This window comes from Aulostomus chinensis, chromosome 10 (assembly GCF_037954235.1).
Source record: "Aulostomus chinensis isolate RoL2024-O1b breed Wild chromosome 10, RoL_Achi_v1.0, whole genome shotgun sequence".
NCBI lineage: Eukaryota > Metazoa > Chordata > Actinopteri > Syngnathiformes > Aulostomidae > Aulostomus > Aulostomus chinensis.
The window spans coordinates 6,699,444-6,723,961 of NC_141329.1; the positions used below are offsets into that span (position 1 = coordinate 6,699,444).

The 24,518-nt window shown below is 40.6% G+C and overlaps 1 protein-coding gene across 1 annotated transcript in view; it reads right to left on the reverse strand.

Annotated features, from left to right (window-relative positions):
• Positions 1–22,975, reverse strand: part of LOC147254203 (cGMP-inhibited 3',5'-cyclic phosphodiesterase 3A-like) — a 50,917-nt gene extending 27,942 nt beyond the window's left edge. The window contains exon 1 of the mRNA XM_086215790.1: positions 22,217–22,975. Within this exon, the coding sequence (XP_086071916.1) occupies positions 22,217–22,288 (72 nt within the window). The 5' untranslated portion in view covers positions 22,289–22,975. The remainder of the gene's footprint in view (positions 1–22,216) is intronic.
• Positions 22,976–24,518: the final 1,543 nt, after the last annotated feature.

Sequence of the window (24,518 nt, forward strand, 5' to 3'; positions counted from 1 at the left end):
GCATACCAAGCAGTGTTGTGACTGTGTCGATTGGCTGCTGTGTCCGACTGCTGGAAATGGCTTCAAATGTGGCTTATTGTTGAAAAATGAACATTAAGCTGCAAGCAATTTGCTGAAGTGACATGCTGGCTTGCGTTGTGTCAGTTGTCCTCTCCCTGTTGACATCTGTGGCATTGTGATGTGACAAATGTGGAGGATTTGAGGTGAAATCTTGTTGACCTCCATCATCAGGAACACCTGCGTAGTGATCATGGCCTCTAAATAGCATCTTGACAGTTTGCACCTGTGCCACCCGCAGACCACCTCAGCAAAGAAGAAACACTCACTAGCAGTGACGTTGAAATACATGTGGTGGGAAATGAATAAAAAAAATACCTGCAAAAATAAAGGTGTTGCATTTATATTTTTGTTGACGGTGATTAGAAAATGTATAATAATTATATTTACCTTTGCCTTTAGAACTACAAGTTACACTGTCTAAGCAGATACAGATTTTTTCTGTTCTTTTGTAAAATATAATATATAATATAATACAATATAATATAAAATATTTATATTACATGCATAATTCCTTTCCAGTATATACGTTGAATTATGTTGTTGGTTTTGAAATATGAATTGCATCTATTTAATATTTGTAATTCATTTTTACATAGGTAATAGTAACAAGCTTTTGTGAGAGGGTTTGATAAACTGAATGCTAAACGCAGCTATTAACAATTTTTATCTATGACAGAAATTAAATAATTTCATTTCCAATTTCATGTCAAAAAAGATCTGAATGAAATGTCACCACAAGAACCAGCAGAATTATTCTTAATATAGTTCCTCTTAAAGGTGACAAACATTTCTTAATTTTGTTTTTTTTTTTAGGAAAAGTCTCAAATATTCGAAACAAAACAGAAAAGTGTTGGTAAATTCAGTTGTTTTTTTTTTTTTTAAATGAACACATTGTTCTAGTCAAGCGTAGTCAGACAGAAGAGGAGGTTCAGAAACATAAAAAAAGACATACAGATTACAATCCCACATCTTTCCTCTCTTTCCTTCTACACATCACTGACCTGGGATCTGCTCAGAGCTCTCCTGTAGTCCCATTCTGGCTGACACATAATCTGGAGATAGACACACAAAACTGTCAGAGAGCTGTCCGCCCTGCAACACCACAGTACTAATTGAGCTCAGAAGCACTTTTCTCTTCCTCGGCCGTTCCCTCTTGATTTCCTCTTCCCTCCCTCCATCTCTCCATCAACCCTTTCTAAAAATAAAAGAGGAGCAGGAGCTGCCGAGGAAGAAAGAAAAAAGGCGCGTCACACTTAACGCTGGAGGGCTGATGCACATACGACTCCCCTCCACCCCAACTGTCCCCATCCTGCCCTGTCTCTCTCCTGCTGCAATGAGATTACATTTGTGCTCATTAACAGAATAAAAATAATATGTGGCTCTACGTGGCTTTCATGGAGCCTGACCTTTGACAGCGCTTCCTCCTCCTGTTGTGCAGAGCTGGACTAAACAATAAACATCCTGTAGATCCATTCCTCTACTGGACACAAAGCTGAATTGCTTTTTTTCTATCCAACTTATCAAAAACTATCTCAAAACTGTCGTTGCATTTGTTTAAAACTAAACGATGACCCAGAACAGTACCAAGTGTATTTTTTTCAGGACATATTAAAACAATGCAGGATCAAATAATGTGATTAAAAATAAAGCACGCATCACTCAGGTTGACCTTCATGTTGCTGTCATAGTGGAAATGAGAAGTCCAGCACTCACAGAGTGAATAACTGACAACAGAGCAAGTGTATGATTCATAGTTTCCTGTACATGGAGAGATCTTCCCAATAGTAATCATATTTGACAGCAGAGGTTAATTTAGGAGCTGAAGCATCTCAGTTAATGTCGACAGGATGTTCATCTCTGTTGCATCCTGACCGTTTGATTTAGAAAGATAAATACGGGTTTATTGCCTCCGCCAAGAAGGTAATGTGATCAGCGGCATTGGTTTGGTTCCAAAAGTTGAGATAGATTTTGATGAAATTTGGTAGGATGATAAAACTTAAGTTGAGGAACAATCTTTAAAAATTTGGAAACAATCCGGAGCCAGATCCAGATACAAGGAGTTATTCACTCTCTGTATGTCCTCCATTTAGGCACTGTGCAGCTTGTTCCACTATGAAAGAAATCCGACTAAAACCAAATGAATCATTTTGGTCTCTATCAGAAACAACACCATCAGTATGGCTTCCATCATTCATCCAGACCCTTGAATCTTCTTCTGCGTTCTCCTGTCCTCTGATGACTTCCATTATGGCTCAGATACACTTTGCTGGGGATAATATAGACTTGTGAACCATCTTCAACTTCTCTCTTCACTCTTAAATAGTCAGCTAGTTCTTTTACTAATGCTAATATATGCTAAACACATAACATCATCATCTCTGACACGCACACGCATGCATTTGGTAATGTTAAAAGGATTTTCACAGTTTCAAACCTTTCAAAACAATCCGTACCGTGTTAACTAACAGGATACTGGTTCATCATGGACGATGGGATGTGCTGCTGCTTCTGTCATACATTTATCATCGCATACCAACAAAGCCTACAGAGGTTTTTTTGTTTTGTTTTGTAAGAATCGGTGAAGCATTATTAATAATGAATCTGTAATGGCCTGCTCGATAAATTTAAAAATGCATATCAGTCAACCACTAATACCAGTCATGGCAATTCACAAATGATGTCTGCCACGTCACCACATTCAGCTCATTATCAAAACAAAATGAATGCATTTAAAAACCATAATCCAGCTTTTCAACCCACATTTTGCAACTGCACCTGTTTAAAATATATCTCTAAAAAGAGATATTTATTCAGCAGCTTAAAGTGAAAGTGGTTGGTTAGTATTATAAAAACAATCATAAATGGAATCTACTTTAAAAGAGAGCTAAAAAATACAACTACATTTTGATTTTCTTCACAATGAATAAAATAGGATTGTTTATTTGTAAATCTTGTTATAAAGTACTTTGAAAGAAAAAGCGTGTGAGGTCTGAAGGGTCAAAAGATCTGCCTGGATGAATGTCTGTAAGCTTATACACGCACGCACACACGCACACACACACACACACACACACACACACACACACAGAGAAGCACAAGCACACACGAATGCACATTTACACACACGCTCTGTTTGTCACGACTCAGACGCTCTCATACTGAATAAGCCAGCAAGCCAGACCCAAACCCCCACTGGACAGCAACTGTTCTCAGCAGATCCCAGCTGAGGTAGGATGCAGAGAAGAGGGAGAGACACACGGAGGGAGGAAGAGCATGAGAGGGATGATCACATATCCAGATTTGGAGAACAACATGCAGGAATGTACAGTGGTTAAATATCAAAATAGCTCTTTATCATTATTTTAACCTTAGTGGACTTATGTAAGAGGTGGAAATGCTCTTCTCTTTTTCCTTTGTTTTCAGAAGTATTGGGTGATATGACCTAAAATTCATATCCCAATTATTCCAGATTTTCTATACATCTTTTTGAAGACTGTCTTTATTAGTCTTAATTCCCCCCCTGGATCCTTAATGGATAAGCAAAATAGAAAATGGATGGATAACGGATGATTGACTGAAGCCCTAATTCCTAATTTTACATCAAAGTCCCCTCAAAAAGGTGCTTCTGTTAAAAAAAGAAAAAGTAAGGGGTTGGCAAATGTGCAAAACAACAAATATTTATCACTTTATGTGTCCATATGAAATAATGGTATACAGTTACAGTTACAGTAAACTGTGATTCATTATTTATGACCTAAGATGAAGTGTTTGGCATGTCTAAAACAAAAAAAAAGAAAATGTTGTATTACAAGGCAAACTCAGCTTTTCACACCAGAATGTTGGGAAACCACAACATACCAAAATGTTCTGTAAGTAAAAAAAAAATACAATAATACTGAATTATTTGCCCAGGCGAATCTGGTTCTAAGGGAACATCCTCTTTTGTCTCATTAGTTAAATTCCTTATAAATTCCTTGTAATCTTGTGTTGATGCACAGTGCCCCAGTTCTGTTGTTCCCTGCTTCAGAATGTCTTTGCATAGTGACCCCAAAAATCACTGTTTACCCACTTAAAGCAAAGCTGGTTGCACAGCTTGCCAGCATTTGTTTGCAAGTGTGTGTGAGTGTGCGTGTGTGTGTGTGTGTGTGAGAGAGAGAGAGAGAAAGAGAGAGAGAGAGAGAGAGAGAGAGAGAGAGAGAGAGAGGGAGGAGGGAGAGCAAGAGTAGGGATTTCTGGACTGGATGATTATGATGATGACTCACACACACACACACACACACACACGCACAAATTTAGACATGTATCACCGTCATCACTCAAAACCACATTAGCACTGCTCACGGATGCTAATTGTTCCCAATAAGCATGTCAGGGGGCCTGTCAATGCCCTGTGAAACCAGACCACACCAGCTGCTGCTTATTGATCTCATTACCTGCTCACATCACTCCGACAAGCACACGTGCACAAGTCAGTGTACGCGAGATGTCAATAAGAGGCCATAGCTCAATGCTAGGACATCATAAAAATATCAACACAAACATCTGTTTAAGAGAAAGTGACGTGGGCTGATTTTAAAAACTTAAAACATTTTATAAGCTAAAAATAAAACAAAAGAAGAAAACAGGCCAAACTGATACAAAAAATTTCATCGGCCAATTTTTTTGTTTGTTTTTTTGTCACAGTCAGCAGCCACTCTAAAGTAGAACAACATGAGAATGTATGGGACTGTAGTACATAGTGGTGACTCCAATCCACTAGATGGCAGTAATACTGCAATGTAGGTTTAATAACAGCCAATAAATAAGCATAGGAAGTACATTAAACAGGTAACACAATCTACTCGAGTACAACATGTAAATTGTCCAATGGGTCTGAATAACAATGTCCATTTAAACCGGTTTGCAAAAGTCAAACTGATTATGGCCCATAAACTGAATCTCAGTGATGAATCAGAAAATGTTCCAGCTCCAGGTCCTCTGCTGGAGTGACGAACATTCACCAGCTGACTCATTATAAGCAATTAATGCCCAAGTAATAATCCAGTGGCCAACAATGGCCTCCAAAAGTTAACCCCTTTTTTCATATAATATTACCACCATCAAATCATATTTTTAGTTTTAGAGAAACCCTGCTATCACATTTAAATGATGGCAGTGTTAGCACAATTAGCAAAACTAAACATCATTGTACATTTCAGCCAACAAACCTCTCTAAGCATCTTTGGTCCTCTTACAATGTGACATGAAGGTCGACTAGATCTCACATTAGGGCGGCAGAAAGAATAAAATACAAGAAAGTTAAATGTTACGTTCAAAAGTATATCAAATGTTTATGACAAAAAAGATCATTTCCTTATTTATCATTAATGACCTGTGTGAGATCCCTGAATTAACTGCATTCCCAGAAGTCAGAGTAAGATGACTTGTTTACAGGAGCCATGAATAAGTAAAACTAGAGTAGAGAGCTCAGGGAAAGACCCATCTCAAAAGCTTCTCTCAAAATATGTACAAAATATGTAGATGTGTTCAAATGAAAACCGAATTAAAACTGTGAAACTACAGTTACAAATTCAAGGTTTGAATTGTGGCACAGCAATAATATTATTCTCATCCTCACATTTCAATCTCAAGCCTCTTGCGTCCCCTGTGAATGGATTGTGCTGATGGCAGCCACCAACGTAGCCTCAGGCTTGTGTGCGTGTGTGTGTGTGTGTGTGTGTGTGTGTGTGTGTGTGTGTGTGTGAAATCTCACAGTGGAGTTGCATGACTAAGCCTTTGCATGTACTGCCAAGTAAATGCATGCATGCATCTGTCAGCACATTAAGATTTGCGCATGTCCTCTTTGCATTTTTCTTTTTCGTGTGTGACACATGACTTGTGGTTGTATTTTATAATGTGTCCTGAGGTATGATGAGGCCTCATGTCGGTTCATGTGTTTAATGCTTAAAAATAAAATAATTAAACAGCATGTGCCAAAGCACAGGAACCTATAATAACTGGACCACATGGGCATTCAAATAACTAGAAAGTCTTAGAGCTGTTTTAGTAATCGTCTCTTCAAATGTAAGAACGGTAATATTGAGTGGAGAACAGCGGTAAAACGTAGTATGAAGTTCCTTATTAATTCATGTTCATGATCCTCTCTAGCCCTTATTGTTCATATGTAAAAATACACTTTGTAGCCAATCTGCTTGATATTTCACAGTCCAAACAATAGGGGGCAGCATGTAACTAACGGCTGCTGGTGTCCACCCCAACTCTAGGAAACAGGGAAGAGCTAATGTCCTTAGCATAGGCTACTGATGACACTCTCATGAAGCTTTCATACCTAAAGTCTGTTTCCTTTAAGCTCAAGACATAGAATTCTAAACGATTAGGAAAGGAAAGACAGGGAGTAAACTAAGTTTTTATGATGACTGAAAACCTGGGATCACACATTTAATGATTAAACCAGATCAGCTTTTGTATTTTAGTTTGCATTTTGTGTTGAAATGACTTTTGATGCCTCTGCGACGGAGGCAGCAGTCGGCCAGAGACATCTTATCTGATTGTTCTTCTGTCCCATTCTCTTTAATGTGTCATCTCTGGCGAATAAAGAGAATTTCTTCAAATTTGCCACGAATGTCTGCTGGAACTCAAGGAAGACCTGATGTAAAGGGCACCGTCACTGTGACAGGAATACATTGCAGAATCACGTGACCATAATTCTACTTTTCATCAATCATATACGGAAATATGAACGTCTATCAGTGCGGTGACAATATGTTCTTCCAGCAGCTACAAATGGGCCGCACGGATTACACTGAGACGATATTCACGTGTGCAAATACAAGACTGAAGACAAAAAAAAAAACAATCAAGATTTAAACTGACACCATTAAGAACTGTCAGGATGATAAAGTTGTGCATTCCTGCTTTTGCAAGATCTACTTGTCATCTTTAACTCCACTGACCAATGCATCACACGCAAACAGGCCTTCATGCATGCACGCATCTCATTTTGAATTCAAACACATCATTTCATCCTGGTCTTTCTCCTCTCTGCTGCCCCCCCCCACCCTCCGCCTCTAAGGCTCCATGGCTAAGTGGAGTGCTTTTACCTTGTGCTGTTGTACCCATGTTAGGCTACTGACGCCAGCTTGTCATTCTCTTCTCCTATTACTGTGAGAGGGGTGTGCGTCACTGCTCCCACAACCCACTTTTCTCTGTCAGCTTTCTGCTCCTGCTGATTGACACTGACGTTGCTGGGCGTTTCAGGCTGTGTCCGATGGGAGTAACGTGAGCGTCCAGACACTGGTCTTCCATTTGGAGCTGCATGCATAATGACTTAACGTGCCATTTTATGTCCGTACTTCTTGAAGTTTTGCTTTCATGTTTCCCCTCTAAAATTTTCCAAGTGATACTTTGAAAGAAAGTTTACTGATGAGACGTTTCTGCTGAGGCAACACTTTCTCTCACGCATCAGATTTGGGGCACAATTAAAGTGCACGGTTTAAGGTGCATGGGGCGTGTCCAATACATTCAAATGAGTTAAACACTGAACATTCTGGGTGCAAGACAAGGAAGGCTGTCAATAGTCTCTAGCTTAGGAATGTTTTCATTCCAGTATCTCATTCCCTTTATGGTTTTCTGCAGGACAAAGAACTTGTATCTTACTTGTCTGTCAAAAAATTAAAAAAAAATAAATTGTCAAAGAAACAAGCATCAATACAAAACAGTACAGAAATCCCCTAGAAACTTCCTGACTCACCAGTCTTGTTTGACTTAAATCATCAATGAAGTTCCTCTAGTGTAAATGTTTGCAAGGTCTGACTTGATGGAGAGATGCACTAATTGTATGTGTGGCAGGAGGTCAGTGCAAACCAGCTACAGGTGCAGAGAGAATCCATCAGAGCTCCCTGATGTGGAGAAGACATTTACACAAATTATTTTTGTATCGTTTTTGTTGGGATCTTTTGCACGTGCAGCCCACTTAAACTCAAGCCCACTGCTCCACAACCAGCTGAAGAAAATGCAAATGAGCTCCCTTCACTTCACTGAACGTGCACAATGCACATAATAGTGACCGTTTCCAAGAGGGGCTAGTTATTTTTTTGACAAAACAGGCTTAAATGGGCAAATCCATGTTTTTTCTTTCAGTTATTTATTTGTACTATTTGAGGGGGGGGGGGTGTCGAGTGAGCAGAACCTGTACAGTTAGCAACATTTGATTTTACATGCATTCTTCAGTTTTCCTGACGAACACATAGATTCAGATTTCCAGTTTCATCAAGTTTCATTTGAAAAATAAGGTTGTGGAATATGGCGAAGGTATGGCTTTAGAAGTCAGTTAAATTTGAGGAAAAACTGTACTACTTTTGCCTATTTTTGATCCCTCAGAACCTGCGGTTGTGCATTACATGTGAAAATCTTCAATATGTGCTGAATACAGAAAACATAAAAGCCGAACTATTTATAGTTTTTTTGGGACTTGCTTCCATTTGCAAAACCCACAGGAAACAATCATTTCATGGCTGTTTATCTGAAACACTTCTCATGGGAGACACTACCACAGACCCTCTGGAAGAGGCTTATAAACTTGTAAAATAATAAAGTCCGTATAAATCTTAGGTTCTTTACTGAGTCGCGGTGTTGTGTGAAAACACCTGGCAAATAAAGTCTAAGAGAACAAAAAGAAAAGGAGAAATTAAAGGAGAGCAAATCCATAGAAAGGAAGCGGCTCTTCTGAGTAGGTTTGTCTTCAGGGTAGAACAAAGACACTCAGCGTGTTTCACACCAGAACCATTTCATCCAATAAGCTCTCACTCAATGAATCCCTTTTTGAATGAGACTGGACAGATAGACGACCAAAAGAAAGAAAGAAAGATGTTGGAGAAAATAAGCAGAATGAAAGACGGGAACACATTGACGTTAGCAGACGCTGTATGGCGCCTAAAGGAACCAAACAGGCCACACGTATGAGTGTGTGTGTGTTTGTGTGTGTGTGTGGGGGGGGGCTCTGTGTTTTTGTTTGTGTGAGTGAGAGAGACAAAGCCAGGGACAGAGAGAGAGAGAGAGAGAGAGTGTATGTGATGTGTGTACCATCCTGTATACACATCACAGCCTACGGCCAACTGCTTCATCTGGTTCTCAGATGAGAGCCGAACGCTGACAGTGTGCAGCTTTACCATGGAGAGAAAGCAGGGGGCCATTTATAGAATTTAGACATTCATTTCTAAATATTTAAACTTGACCTGAATTAAACTCATACATGTTACATGTGAACTTAACTTTGGGGGAAGACGGTTCTTCAGTAGTATTTAAACTCCTTATATTAAAAGAGTTACTATTGTCATTTGCAGAGAGGAGACAGTTGAGTTTTGACATGTGGAAGCTAGAACCCAGAGCTTTAAGTGATTATATTGTTTTAGCAGATGTCACCCATAAAAATTACACGATCCAGCAATAATATGCAGTCATTGGCCAGATACCAGAGTTCAGGTTCAGGGTTCAGGTAGTGGAGGACCAGAGGGATGTTGGCAACAGTGATGCCTGAATCCAAAACCTGGGTACATGAAGAGAGTCCGGGGAGCGACGTTAATGCCTGTCTGGTAATCTGTCAAACTCAGCCTTGGCTAAACAGGATTTAACAGCTGACCCTGACATTGTCGGCTCTTTGAATGAACACTTGACAAACTCTTAAACATGACCAGCTTGCCCTCTGTGGAGGAAGCAGAGTTGAAGGACTCAACAAATATGGCTGGTGGTTAAGAAGCTCCTCAGTGGCTGGACAGAATGGAGGGGTGGTTCCCATTTGTTGAAAACTGGCCCTGGTACAGTGAATCTGAATTATGGATGATGATGTGGTTCTGTTGGCTAAATTACAGCTTGAGCTCCCGCCTTAACTGTGGTGATTTCCAGCCGAGGGTGAGGGAGGGTCAGGATTAGAGAGGCTGTGGTTGCTTGTTAGAAAACACTAGCTTGAGGTTAAGATGGAGTGTGAGGTCAACAGATGTTCAGATGGCCTGCTTCATCAACATTACCTTCAGCTGAAATGCAGACGACTATATATCTCATCTGGTCGAGGAATGGGAGCTTACTGCTGAGCACTACTTTTATTACTTCACAATTCTGCTCCATAGTAAGTCCTAATGTTGAAGACATTTATCCTTGAGGGTTTTCTTTCTCGTCCTCCTTCAAAGAACGCATAGGTGATATATTATATTGAGCATTTTGACAAAATGAAAATATGTGGAGTCTGAATTATTCATAAAACCTGCATGTTTCCCTTTATTCATCCTATCCCATCCCAGCTGCCAATTCCTATATACATGTAAAGCAGCATATATGGAAGAGAACAAAAGGTCAAGGTCAGAGAGCGGTAACACGGCCAGCCTCAGTTTGGATACACTGGGATGATTGTGAATTCAGAGAAGGCATATTAGGAATGAGGCCAGGCTAAACACACACACACACACACACACACACACACACACACACACACACACACACACACACACACACACACACACACACACACACACACATCAGCAGTGTTTTAAATAACACAGTGAGTGATGGCAGCTGAGGACACAATAATACCGCCTTTGGCATTTGTCCTGTGAACGTTTGGACAGAGAGGAAATCGGGTGAGCGAGAGAAAACAGTGAGGGCCAAGCAGACAAAAAGTGACAGAAAGTGAGAGAAAAGGAAAAAGAGAGGAAGAAACAGAAAGGTTGGGAGAAGTAGAGAGATACTGAGTACTGAGATATAATTTTTTTTTTTTTTGCTTTCCCTCGACAGATGTCCATGGCCTGAGGCAAAAGGCCCAGAGGGAGAATATCATCCAAATTAATGCTGCAGTCCAGTCATTTTTATGTTTTATTCTGAGATTTCTATCATCCAATGTGTGAACCTCCAGACTTTTCACTGATGGCTCAACGTCAGATTTACATGACTGAAACTTACAGTTACTCCGTTTCACTTAATTCTATGGCTGAAAGTACAATAAAACTCAAATGTGAAACGCCACTATTTAATGTCATCTACTGTTTTTTTTCCCTTCATATCCAAATATACTGATTTTTTTTTTTTTTTTTAGCTTAGAGTAAGAAAAAATGAGTGGGGAAGTTTGGTGCATTGAAACTCACAAAGAAGGAAAACATACACGTTCACACCTCTTCACATTATGATAACAACAAATGATACATACACTTTGCACCTCACACAGTCCTGGAGTACAAACACACACACACACACACACACACACACACACACACAAACACACCGTCACACTATCATAATGAGGTAAAGGGTTGGGTACTTTTTAATTTTAATTTTATTTCTATATGTGAATGCACATGCGATACATGTCTCTCAGCAAATCCTGCATATAAACCTACTTTCTTGCTAATCAAATGTTCACCAGCACAGAAAACAAAAGCAGTGCTGGTAACTGTGGAAGCTGCTGCCAGCAAATTTGAGTGGTCCAGGCTTGAGTTTTGATGCCAAACCCCACCCCCCCTTTTTTTTCTCCCACACTTGAATCAAGCTTTTTAAAATATGTCCCTTTATTCTTGTGATGCAATTTTCTTCATAAAGTTATGTAACTTTTATTAAACCAGTACACTAACAAGCAAATTACATTACTATAAAGTTGCATCACATCTGTAATGATGCATGTGATGAGATGAATGCGAGTCCAGCTGCTGCCATGAATGTCTTCCAGTAGCCATAAAGCAAAAAAAATCAAATTGAAATGAGTTCATAAGACAACCTAATTAATACTAACACATCACCAGTGAGTTGTTGTTTCGGGTTTGCTTTATTTTTTTAGTATCAGAGGCAAATGAAGTTATTACAATAACACTGACATGTTTCAAAGGAGGAGGTATGTTAACCTAAAACTATCTTGACACTCTTCTCAAAACGCAACACAGCAGGTCACACGTAGATGAGAGCACGAGTGGACGTACTATCTCCCTACACAGACAGTCCCTGGCAATTAGCTGCTGTATGGACGTCATCAATGTGTGTCTGCGGTGTCTGGGAGTGTGACATGTATGTGAGCGTTAGGAGGGATAATGGAAGGGAAAAACACTCCCAGAAGCATGTGATGCAATTATACCCTTGATTATCTGATTGAGTAATCTACAGGCAAGTTGGCGGCGTCCAAGACAAACACACAGTCGGCAGACTGTTGACTGAGCATAAGCAACTAGGAAGCGCTTTCCCACACACACACACACACACACACACACACACACACACACACACACACACACACAGAGTTTTGGATGATGCAAAAAAATGTAGTCAATGCCAAGCAGAAATACTTGGTAGCATCAGCTAAATGTATGTTTGTTCATGCAGCACAAAGTTTTATGTGTTTGTGTGTACAGTTGGAGTCCATGTCTTATTGCAATGGCTGATATGCAAAAAATAATTCAAAATGCAATGATTAAAAGTGTTAAACAACTTCGCTACAACAAACATACACAGAGCAATGTTTATATTACAGTATATTATATATTATTATAGTATATTATTATATATACAATGTTTATTTTATATTATATTATACAATATTTTGAGGCAGGTTAGCTGTTGTATTCACTTTCTTATGAGTTTCCAGTTCAGCCACGTACCCCCCCCCCCCCCCCCCCCACACACACACACACACACACACACACACACACGAGGTCTGTTGTTTTTGGCTAGCTTTTCAATTTTTGCAGTGCCTAATACTTATTTTTGTTTTTTTGTGTGTCATTCTGAATCCTTCAGTCGTGTCAGTTTTGTCACAACCACAGTTGCACTAACAAACCGATTCAAGGTCGCCTCAAAAGTGAGGAAAAGTGCACACTCTTCCATACTCAAACCCCTATCTTCTTAAAAAAAATAATTACAATAACATGTTTGTTTGTTTGTTTGTTTTTAATTTTGTTTTAGAGAATGCTTATGGAGAATAAGGTCAGTGCATTTTCTTCTTATCTTAAGGGTTAGGTTTTGTGGATGCACACTACCATACGAATCACAGTAATTTGTATTGGAAATGTTCATTGTAATGAAAGAATACATCACCCAGCGTGTACCTAATCGTTTTTAGATGGTAATGACACGGAGGCCGAGTTTAATACTGTTTCAGCAATTGTGTGTTTGAGTGCTTTAATGAGATTTGCTGATAATAAAATGAAAGCAGTGTTATTCTTTAAGCAAGGCATATTAACATTTGCAATTTAGCACTTGTAGCGCAGCAGCCATGTGTGTAAGGAAGAGTTCGGGTCTGCAAACCAAGATGCATCTAAAAGAGCAAGTCGAGGACTAATTGTAACCATGCAGCGTAAAAAATGTTTAAAATCTTTGCTTCTCCTTCCAGAGTTCCCAGACTCCAGTGTTTTGCGTCCACAACGTGAAAGAATAGGTTCAGATAGGGAATCCAGTGTGTACTGAGACTTGCACTCTTTGTAAACTGACAAACACCGTGAACGTATAGAACTCCAAACACAGCGTGAGCATGTTTATTACTAACTTCCTGACTGTCTGTTACATGCAGAAGTAGGAAGGGAGACAGATGTAGATCTAGATTCTGCTTATAGATGTGCTGCCCCCTGCCCAGGCCAAGCCCTTCACCCCCACCCACCTCTCTCCTCTCACCGAGCATATTTTGGAGTTAAAACACACCATTGAGTCAAGTAACAAGGCAATCCTTGTCCAAGGCCACCAAACCTCATCTGGACAGCCAGCAGGGAAGCCACTATATATGTACGTGTGAGTGTGAATGTGTGAGCACGTGTATACAGTAGTGGCCAGGCCAGGTTAAAATTATTTGCTGCTGCCTTTTAGCAGCACACTGTGGAGGCTACATATTTTTGCTCTTTTTCCCCGGCCCTCTCCTCTCTCTCTCTCAGTGGGGGCATGTGGCACAGAGCCATATTCACATCACAAGGACACAAATGCATAAAAACAAACACATGCAGCCTCTGTCACACAAACAATACGTGATCGATGTAAACTTGCTCCGACGGTGTGTCTGTGAATCCATCCAAGAGCTGAGAGCGATGGTGTGTTTACGTTGAGCACAGGGACCAGATAGTTACCATTTTACCATCAACACTTCTGCTGTGCTTGGCAGCCAAGTGCCTCTCCCCCCTTGCTTTTCCTCACCCTCCCCAGCAAATCTTTCAACACCCCCCCCCTTCCTCTTCTCTCCCGCAATCAGTCCCCCCAAACTGGTTCACCCCCCTTTCTCTCACACGCATGCGCACACACGCACACACACACACACACACACACACACACACACACACACACACACACACACACACACACACACACACAAACACACACACACACTCCCATATTTAGCTAGACTGCTGCTGGGGGCTGGATGCAGCTAATTCCAGTATATTCTTCCCCCTTCAATCACCTATTTTTTTGGATAACCATCTTATCTCATCCCTTTCTCATTCATTATCTTCAGTATTGTCCCTCCAATGCATTTAGGGTTTCCAAAGTTTTCTGTTTTTTATTTTGAATGAAACGATCCATTCAGAAAAAAACTCAACTAGACGTCTAGCAACAAATTCAAAGTCCCCAACCATTTTTTGAATCTATAATTTTCCATATGCTCAGATGCATTTGTTTGCACATTAAATATTGTTATAACTGTAATAGTGGTTCAAATGAACAAAAATATTTCACATTCAATGTTGTTTCTTTGCCTGTGTGTCACAAAACACAAGCAGGGTTGTGCATTAGTGACAGCGATCAGTCACAGATGAAGACATACTTTGTATGACAGAGCCACTGAGATGACTAAGGGAACCACAAACGCCTGCTTTCATTTATTTTGCTGTGGTAAAGTGACAACATATAGAGCCTTAAACTTGACACCTCATACGTGGGAGGGAGAGGGAGCTCAGAGTTCACAGTAGATCCTGCGATTCCTACACAATATTGATGAATGAAAATAGCAAGAGATTAGACCATATATTTTGGAAACAATTAGTACATTCTGGTCTGACACTTGAACAGGATGAACAAATGAATACTTGGGACCATCAGGCCAGATCAAAAACTGAGCTCTGCTGCTACATCTGCCCCCCCCCCCCCCCCCCGTCTACAATGAGAAATTAAAAACTAATCAAACCAAGCAGGCCTGTGTTTTAACTGAACCTCAAGATTGGTTCTAGATTACGAGAATGTAGGCCACCATTGTCATAGCAAAGAAGTAGGAAGTAGCGTCTCCTGACGCAGCAGTAGTAGCGTTAATGTTAGTCTAACAAACACAATTGAAAGTGCAGTTGTAGAAATTAACACATTAACAGTTGGCAGATTGTATTCCCTCACAGTCGGACTACCATTAGCAATCTTTTTCGGAACCTCAAACAAGTGTCAGAGTCATTTTAACAAGAGCAACGTTTTGTGGGACTATTTTTATTTTTTATCTTTTTACATTGTATCTCATGGTGTTGTACATTTATAGAAATGAAAGTGATTGCAACAATTTTAAGGAATAAGCCTTGGTACCATAAACTCAGATAGCTCCGGAAACCAGAACAGGTTGTGTGTCTCTCTGGATATGTATTTGCGTCAATGAGAGAATGTGGGCCTCCCCTCAAATAGATTTCTGAGCACATGTCTTTCCTTTAAAATCTCTCTGAAACTCTCCCTTCCTCCCTCCCTCCGACCCCCCTCACTGACACAGATATATGATGAGATGAATATGTTATGCAACATAGCGTAGCCTTATCCAGGATCTGACCTCCATTTTTTTAACAGTAAAAAAAAAAAACTTCAGAATTGAAAAAATATAATATTTCAACCTTTTTTGTGCTCCAAATGTACTTGACTGGTTAAATTGCGGTAAAGTACATTATGAGATTGTGTTTTGTATTTGTTTGTTGTTGTTTTTTTTTTGGGGGGGGGGTGAAACAAATACTGGAAAGTGCTGAAATTTGAAGATATCAAACAAACAAAAATAAATAAAATCAAAAAAACAAATATCTATTTATGTCTTTCGTTATCTTGGATGGAGCAACCGCTTTCCAATTGCAATGTGACCCCTCCCCCCGCAAAAAAAAGAAAAGAAAGACTAGCTGAGGTCTTTTCTCCCAAAATCCCCATCCCTCTGAGACCCTCGCTTAAAAGACAAACGACCTCTGTCGAACAACAAGGCCTCAGTGTGGATGAAGTCCAAAATGATCATAATAGCATCGACAGCAGCTGGCCTCCACAGTTGTTAGATGTTGATATTTTGGTTTAATGTTGGCTGTGACGTCAGTTGACCAATCTTCAATGTCGGGAGAATGTTTAATTACAACATCTACATAAGTCAGAGTAACAGCTGACACCAATAGGTTGTTGGTCTGAAGTTGTTTAGTTAACAAACCAAAATCTCCCACAGACAAAATGTAGACGTCTACACGACCGGAAATTTTCACAATGATATTTTGTTGATTTAATATTTTTGCAAGCCAGGTTAATATTGCTATCTTAACTTCATCGCCTTGATTTTTATTTCGAAATGAAGTGTCAGTGCCTCTCTAATATCAACTTAATGTTCCGTGCTTGCTCGGTAATGTTCAAATCAAAACCAAATAAGACTTAATAATCACGTCGATTCTGCATGAACCCTTCATTAAAAACATAAACGCCAAAAACAAATACATCAATAGAATGAAGAAGAAGAACTGATGCTATTTTGCAGTTTCCAGTTCAGCAAAGTGGCTGTCTTGCCTCTGGCTTGTCAGGCTGCACCAGGCTGCTTCATAAATACTGCACAAGTGATGCTTGATGCAAACCCCCGCTTCTCTCAGGTACAACTGCACTCTGGAGAGCTTCATTATCTACAGTACTGTACCTACAAAACTGTGTGTGTTTGTGTCAGAGAGACGTGGGGAGTGAAGGAGAGAGAGAGAGAGAGAGAGAGACAGAGAGAGAGGCAATAAATAAAATTGGAATAACTGATATTATTTACCATATTTATTGTATTCATTCCATTTAAAGACAAACTGGTTAAAAACACGAGTTCTAAAAAGTCCTTGAAGGAATGTACTGATGCGTGATATCACTCCATAAACAATCAGTATTATGCATCACTAATTGATGTGCAAGGACACATAATAGGAATTTATACATATATAAGATTTGGATTATGACCTGTGTACATACTGTTGATTTTTATCGCAATTTTATGAGTGTTTGAGCTCATTATACACATCGAATTTGACACTCAAAGATAATAATAGAAACTAAACATTAAAAAATGTACTAGGGAGCATCAAGTACACTTCACAACTCATAATTCTGCTGAGTAACAGTATTATTATAAATACCATGTCCACAGAGGACCCACACACAGAATATTGCAGTCCTTTTCTTCAAAAGACCAAATATCTACTTGCTATTCCAAATTAGCTGTTAAGTATTAATGAGTTGTAATTAATTAATGAGTTATCTTAAATATTTTTGCAGGCCTCAAGATATAAAATGGTGAAGTTATTCAAGGAAATAAAATGCAAGCATGAATGGTAGTGCTGTGTGTGTGTGTGTGTGTGTGTGTGTGTGTGTGTGTGTGTGTGTGCGTGCGTGCGTGTGCGTGCGTGCGTGTGTGTGTGTGTGTGTGAGAATCCTGGTAATTCAGGTAAAACCAACCACACCATTTGTTTAACAGAAAAAAAAAGTCACTAATCAATGTTTTCATGTTCATCTTGAATAAAAATGATTATGTGAAATGTTAAAACGACTGCTGGGAGCAATTCATCTGAAATATTTCATTGCTGTAGATCTGTTTCCATTAGTTTTACCTGTTTTGTCATCGCAGACTACACATTTTTGTGGATCATTTTCAACACTTCCATTTATTCTGCTTTCATCAGGCCAAAAAAAACCCCAATCTCTTTGACTAACCAACACCACACAGACTGGAGTTCAAGTTTTAAAAGGACATTCAGAACAGTGGCACATCTAACATAACCCTTTTTGTGTTTCTCAATCTCGGTGCTACATTTGACACAACTGACTATAAGATACTGCTCACGTATTTGAGTATCTTAACGGTCAATTGTGCTGAATTGGTTTCAATCACAACAATACAACAGACTTCTCTTTGTCGTTTGTCAATTATTGTCAAATTTTGAAGTTCCTCAAGGTTCCATCCTTGGGCCTCTTCAATTCAATATCCTCATTCTCTGCCTGGTTCAGATTATGGAACATCATAACATGACATAACATATATGTGTTTATTTTCAACAGTCGCATAACAATTACAATATTAATCTACTGACAGTGTGTAAGCAATACTTAAGCAACAAAAAACAGAAAATATAGTCATGCATTTGCAGCAGGTTAAACGATTGTAATGGTGACTTCACATGTCAATCAGATGGCTGCAGCTCCAGCCAAGTCCTTACAAACACAGAGACAATGGTCCACAGGTCCTCATAGCATGTCACTACAATGGCTTACTTGCTGTGTCTTTAGCTGTACATTATAAACATCTAGACCCCTTTAGTTTATCCAGGGTGGATTCATTGGTTGGAAGACAACCAAAAAGGTGAAGTAGTTTCATGTTTCAATGCTTCTAAACTTCCTGAATTGAGCTCTCCTCACACTGTGAGCTCATTTAAACTAGGCTTAAAACTTCATTTTTTACTGTGTCTTTCCCATAAATTGCAACTTTGTGCTAATAGTGACACTGAGTGTGAGTGAAAGCTGACTGTAATAATATATCTGTGCCAAAAACCCTGACCAAGCTATTTCATCAAACACAAAGTGCAACCAATGTGTTTGTGTTCTTCCCCTCTACGTCCGACATCAATCTCCATGTTCCTCTCACTAGTCCAACAGATTACACCGCCCGGGTGGGCTACAGGAGGACACGCTGTCCTCAGCATCTGGTCAACTGAGAGTTTTTTTTTTTTTAGTGTGTTTCGGAGTTCAATTTGTCATCACTTCTGTTCCAGACATTATAAGCTGGAATGAGTAATGGAGCTGTTCTATTAGTACAGATCGTCCACTAATTTTAGCGTTCCCTGGATACCAGTTAGCAATGAACAACCAGTATCAAGAAAAAAGACGGCTGATGTTGGATCTAAGGAGAAAATGGAAGTTTGCGAAACAGATTAAAATGTCATTTCGCCTCTATCAGTGTCAACTCAGGTTAGCGTCACTTCCAGTGAAAACGCTTCTTCATAAAAATCACATCAGGATGTTTCACTATTTTTCAGGGTTGATTTATGTTTCTCCTTCGAATTGACTTTTCCCTACACAACACATTAATGGGAACAACGGAAGAGTTGTTTAGGACTGTATGCTTTTAGTTTTCGTTTCAAAACATGAGTTTTGATCATGTCAACAAGGAAAACATATTTCTAAGAATATTAAGAAGTAAACAAGCTAGGTGAAAAAAACAAAACAATAACTTGACAGAATTTGCTTTGCTTTTTAAAAATCTTTCAATTTTTTCAATTAAAATATACATTGAAATTGACAAAGTAATGAAGCATCTTTCAAATGCCTCCTCAGCGTGAAAGCAGTTGCTATCATCCTATTCATCCATTTTCTACCTCTTATCCTGTTAAGGGTTGCGGGGGGGGGGGGGGGGCCTGGAGCCGATCCCAGTCATTTTCGGGCGAGAGGCGGGGTTCACCCTGGACGGGTCACCAGTCCATCGCAGGGCCAACACATATAGACACACAACCATTCACATTCACAGTCACACCTACGGTCAATTTAGAGTATCAATCAGCCTCGTCCCCTCTTGATGTCTTTGGACTGTGGGAGGAAGCTGGAGTACCAGAGAGAACCCACGCAGGCACAGGGAGAACATGGAGACTCCACACAGAAAGATCCTGTGCTTGAGTCGGGACTCAAACTCAGAACCTCCTTGCTGTGAGGCGACAGTGCTGACCACTGCACCACCGTGCTGCCTCTACTGTCCTATATTTTATTTATTTATACCTTCAAGCATTCATCCAGTCAACAAGAATAATTTCACAATTCAAACTAACAAAACTGAATAACCATTTGCTTCATGTTGCTAGTCTTTTCATTCTCTGTCACATGTACTTGCTCACTGTAATCCCAGGGAGATCAGAGCAAAGCTACCGAAAGAGGGAAAAAAAAAAAGAAACTGGTGTGGGAAGTTTAGATTAAGCTAAACCACATGCGAAACTCACTCTTTAAAATCCCTGTGAATCTTAGCAGCATACGGTATGCGAATGGATCCCCATCTGTGTGTCCCACTGTGCAACAATGTTACCGTTCCTCCAGTGTCTCATGGCTTTTATCTCAATTTGTCACTAGAGGGCATGAGTACAATTGGGGACAAACACCACCAGAGAATAACCTTCGGAGCCGAAGTTTCATTGAAGATTAGATGCAAGTATCACTTCTTTGAGTAGGAAGTAAATGCACTACTTGTGTGGGGGAAAAAAAAATCCATAATGTGAACATGACGTCTTTTGAACAAGTGTGACTATGAGTCAGACGCTGCTGTCAGAAGAGGAAAGGAAAACACTTCCTTATAGTTTAAATCATAATCGGAGCCTCTAGATTATTCTTGAGTCTTTTACATTCAGGTTTCCCTCTGCATATTTGTGTCCTTGAATAAATTGTTTTGTCTCAATACGAGCATCTACTGATTCTAAAGACATATTAATATTTGATGTGAATGTGCTGTAAGTCTGATCTGCCAGCAAAGACCACAAGTATAACGAGTGGGGTAAAATTAATGTGAAACAGAAGTGGTGGATTTAAAAGAATCCTGATATCTCACACTCTTCAGGTTATTTCAGCATCCAAGAGCCAGAGGAACACGATCCAGAGGAGTGACACAATCCTGACAATCGTCAAATACTAAACAGCAATTCAGTTGGCTTAAAAATTGCTTGCAGGATTTTTACTCCAATTCATCCTTGTTAAATACAAATGTAAAAATTAGACTGCCAATGTCCAAATAGTGTTTAAAAAGTGAAAATAACAGCACGTTTATTACTTATATGCAATGATGTGATTCTTATCAGGAAGTTTTGATATTTTATGATATGGCACAGCTCTGAAGAAAAACACTCCTCATTTTGAATGATGTGTAAAACACTAAACATTCTAAAATATTTGGATGTTGTGTTTATCATTGTATTATAACCTATAGAAGGTAGAGCAAAACATTTCCCTCCACGAACCATACTGATATTTTGCAGGAATATCTGCAACATACCTTTATTCACCCCTACAGGAAGAACATGAAGACTAAAATATGCATATTTAGCAATGATCCAAAACCTTATCACCTAACTAGACCAGCCATGATTACAGAAAACACATATTTAAAAGCTAAGATCAGTGTTGTTTTTGGATGCGTGAAGCTCCAGCTGAATAACAAACAGAGATGTGCGTCAAACACTAAATTAGGACCCATATTCAGTTACATTCCTAGCTCTTTTTCTTCTTCTTAAAGTTTCATTGTATTTCAAATGTCTCTGACACTGCTCCACCTAGCACAACAAGCGCCACAAGACGGAGTTCTTGTGAGGACACACTTGTATCAAATTGGGCTCCATAATGTGTTAAGTTAGGTAACACGTGCACCACACTACTGGCCAGTACCCAAGATAAGCAGAGGCTTTCAAATATTGAGATATGACCTCACACCTATGCACGCACGCACGCACGCACGCACACACACACACACACACACACACACACACACACACACACACACACACACACACACACACACACACACACACCCAGCAATTTGGCATGCTAAGTGCACCATCCTCGTCCTTATCAGCAGCAGGCTCCAAACACACACACACACACACACACACACACACACACACACAGCACGATGATGATGATGATGGTGATGATGTGGTGGTGGTGATGATGACGACGATGACCACATTAACAGCAGTGTCAGTCAACACAGTTTGCAGGGTGAAACGCCGCTGTACGTGTAATTAAATGTGGAGACAGAAAGGATGAGGCATAAAAAACACACTGATCTCCTATAAAGGCTTGATAATACAATCTCTGTTAGCCGCTGTCTCAGGAAACGTGCGTAAAGCTGTCACATGTGCCATGAAGCGGCGCAGGCCTGCAGTAGTTGGAAGGTCATGGGCTAAACAACATGCAGTATCTCAGGTTCTAACGTCCAAAGTTGTCTTACCTGGTCCCGCGGAATGCAAGGCAGCGAAGTCCTGCGGTGGGACTTGCTGTTGCTCTGACTGTGAGCCATCATTTCCGAGGCCGCTATGGAGCTGGACCTCCGTCTCCTTTTGAAGACAGGGATGTCCTCCTCCTTCGCCCCGGTCACAGAGCCACAGCACCCCGTCCCGCTGGTCCCTGAGGCCGGCAAGAGCCGGTCAGCATACCTCGCAAGCAAAACCCCCAGCAGCCCCAGCAGGTAGGCCAGGTAGGGTCTCCAGCTGGCCCGGACTTTGCTCAAAGAGGCGAGGGAGATGGCCCTGATGACGCTAATGAAGACGAGAATGGACACTCCCTGACCCAGTCGGACGACCAGCAGAGCCCCGCTGCCCAGGCAGCCGAGGACTACCAGGGTTGCGGGAAGGGACAGCAGCTGCTCCTCGGCGCCGCGCAGCAGGGACTGCGCCGCGGCTTCACCCAAGTGGCACACCGCTAAAAGGAAAACCGCGCTACGGATGAGCACCCCGCAGCGAATCAGATACAACCCGACCCAGAAGAAGGCACATACGAGGGTGAAAACGGGGGAGACGCAGTAACACGCAGTCAACAGCAGCTCCAAAGCGCAGCCCGCCGCGAAATGAAGACGAGAGCCAGACCCGCTGCTATTTCCGCTGCTGCTGCTGCTGCCTGCATCCCAGTCGACCAATCTAAGCAGCAGAGCGAGAATAACGGAGACGGAGGCAACGCAGACCGCAGACGACACTCCTCGGCAAGTCCATGTCACGGCGAGTCTCAGCCACGACTGGCTCCCTGCGTCCGGGTACAACGGGGTGACACATGTCTTCACGTAGCCGTTGCGCTCCAACGCAGCCCCGGGATATTTTTCAGGAGCGCTTCTTGATGAACCTCTGTCGCTGTTTGCCTCCAAGGCCATCGCTATCAGTCAGGCGGAATGTTGACTGTCCGGCAAAATACTATTTAGTCTCTATGTGTGAATGTTTGAGTCATGTTCCACCTTTAATCCTCATGATAATATCTGTGCGCATAAATGACCAATACCTGTCTCCAAAGTTCAGTAAGCATGCGTATGATTTGTTTAAAAGCCAAATTATGGAGCTTGCAACTTTTCCTTTACTTTAGAGGTTCAGAGCTCACATTTGGTCCACTATTGAGTTGCCCCCGGTAGTCAACCAGTGAACCAAAAAAGCAGCCCCTGGCGTTTCACACATCCAGGCCACTGCGTCCACTCCCGCACATAGTCTCTCTCTCACACTCCCTCTACCCTCCCACTAAACACCACCCCCCCCCTTTTTTTTTTATTTTGGTGCCGCCACTGCGAGTCCTCCGTCACGTTTCAACTCTTCTTCCCCGTGTTTCTGTTCATTTTTCCTGGGATGTGACTCAGCTCCTTCACCGTGGATGAATGCCATGTTTACATGAAGATTTCCTGGCTGCTTCTTTATGACGAAGCAGCCCGTTAGGAGAATTAATTGTAGTAATCCTGTAATACATTCAAGAACTGCACTATATGACGGGAGATACCCCCCCCCCCCAAAAAAAAAGCCTTATTAAATAAGTATCACAACCTATTAACTATATAATTTCCTGTCAAAACTTACCTTCCAAATGTATTTAATGAATGTATTATTGTAGCAGAGATTTTTTTAATGGCAAGAGGGGTGATGTTTCCTACCTAAGCCTTTTGGCATGTACTGACAGGTCATTTCTATGTTCTGTAAAAAAAATTTAAAAAAAAAAGTGGATGATGCACTGCAGCAGAAACAAAGAGCTGAATTTAGCTCTAGTAATAATCTTGTGGTCTGTTATTTATTTATTTCCTGGATTAAAAACCCTATCCTCTGGTTTGGCGGCGTAAAGTTAGCAGCCTTCACCTTTGTGCCCTTTATCAAAAGGGATGTACTGCAATCACACAAAGCTCTTCAGCTCTTTCTGTGCTATTATTTTGACTATTTGTTCTTCGCTGCGTTAGGTTGCTTGGAAAAAAAAATAGAAGTCAAAAGTGTCTGTAAAAACAGCTGGAGACAGAGCAGCTACAGTCGCAGCAGAAATTTACGAGGTCTTTCGTTTCCCCCCTGTTAGAGTTATGATGTAACACAGGAACAGTGTTTTATTACGGTGGCGTTACACAACATGGGTCACTGCAATCAGTCAAGTGCATCAGTGCATAAATCTCATGGTTTAATCATCCCATCACAATAGACAGTGGACATTTGCCAGGAGAAAATGCTCATATTCAAGACTTGTAGAAACCTGCTTTAGATGTCATAGGGGTGGAGGAAGGATACCAGAGGTGCCACAGACTT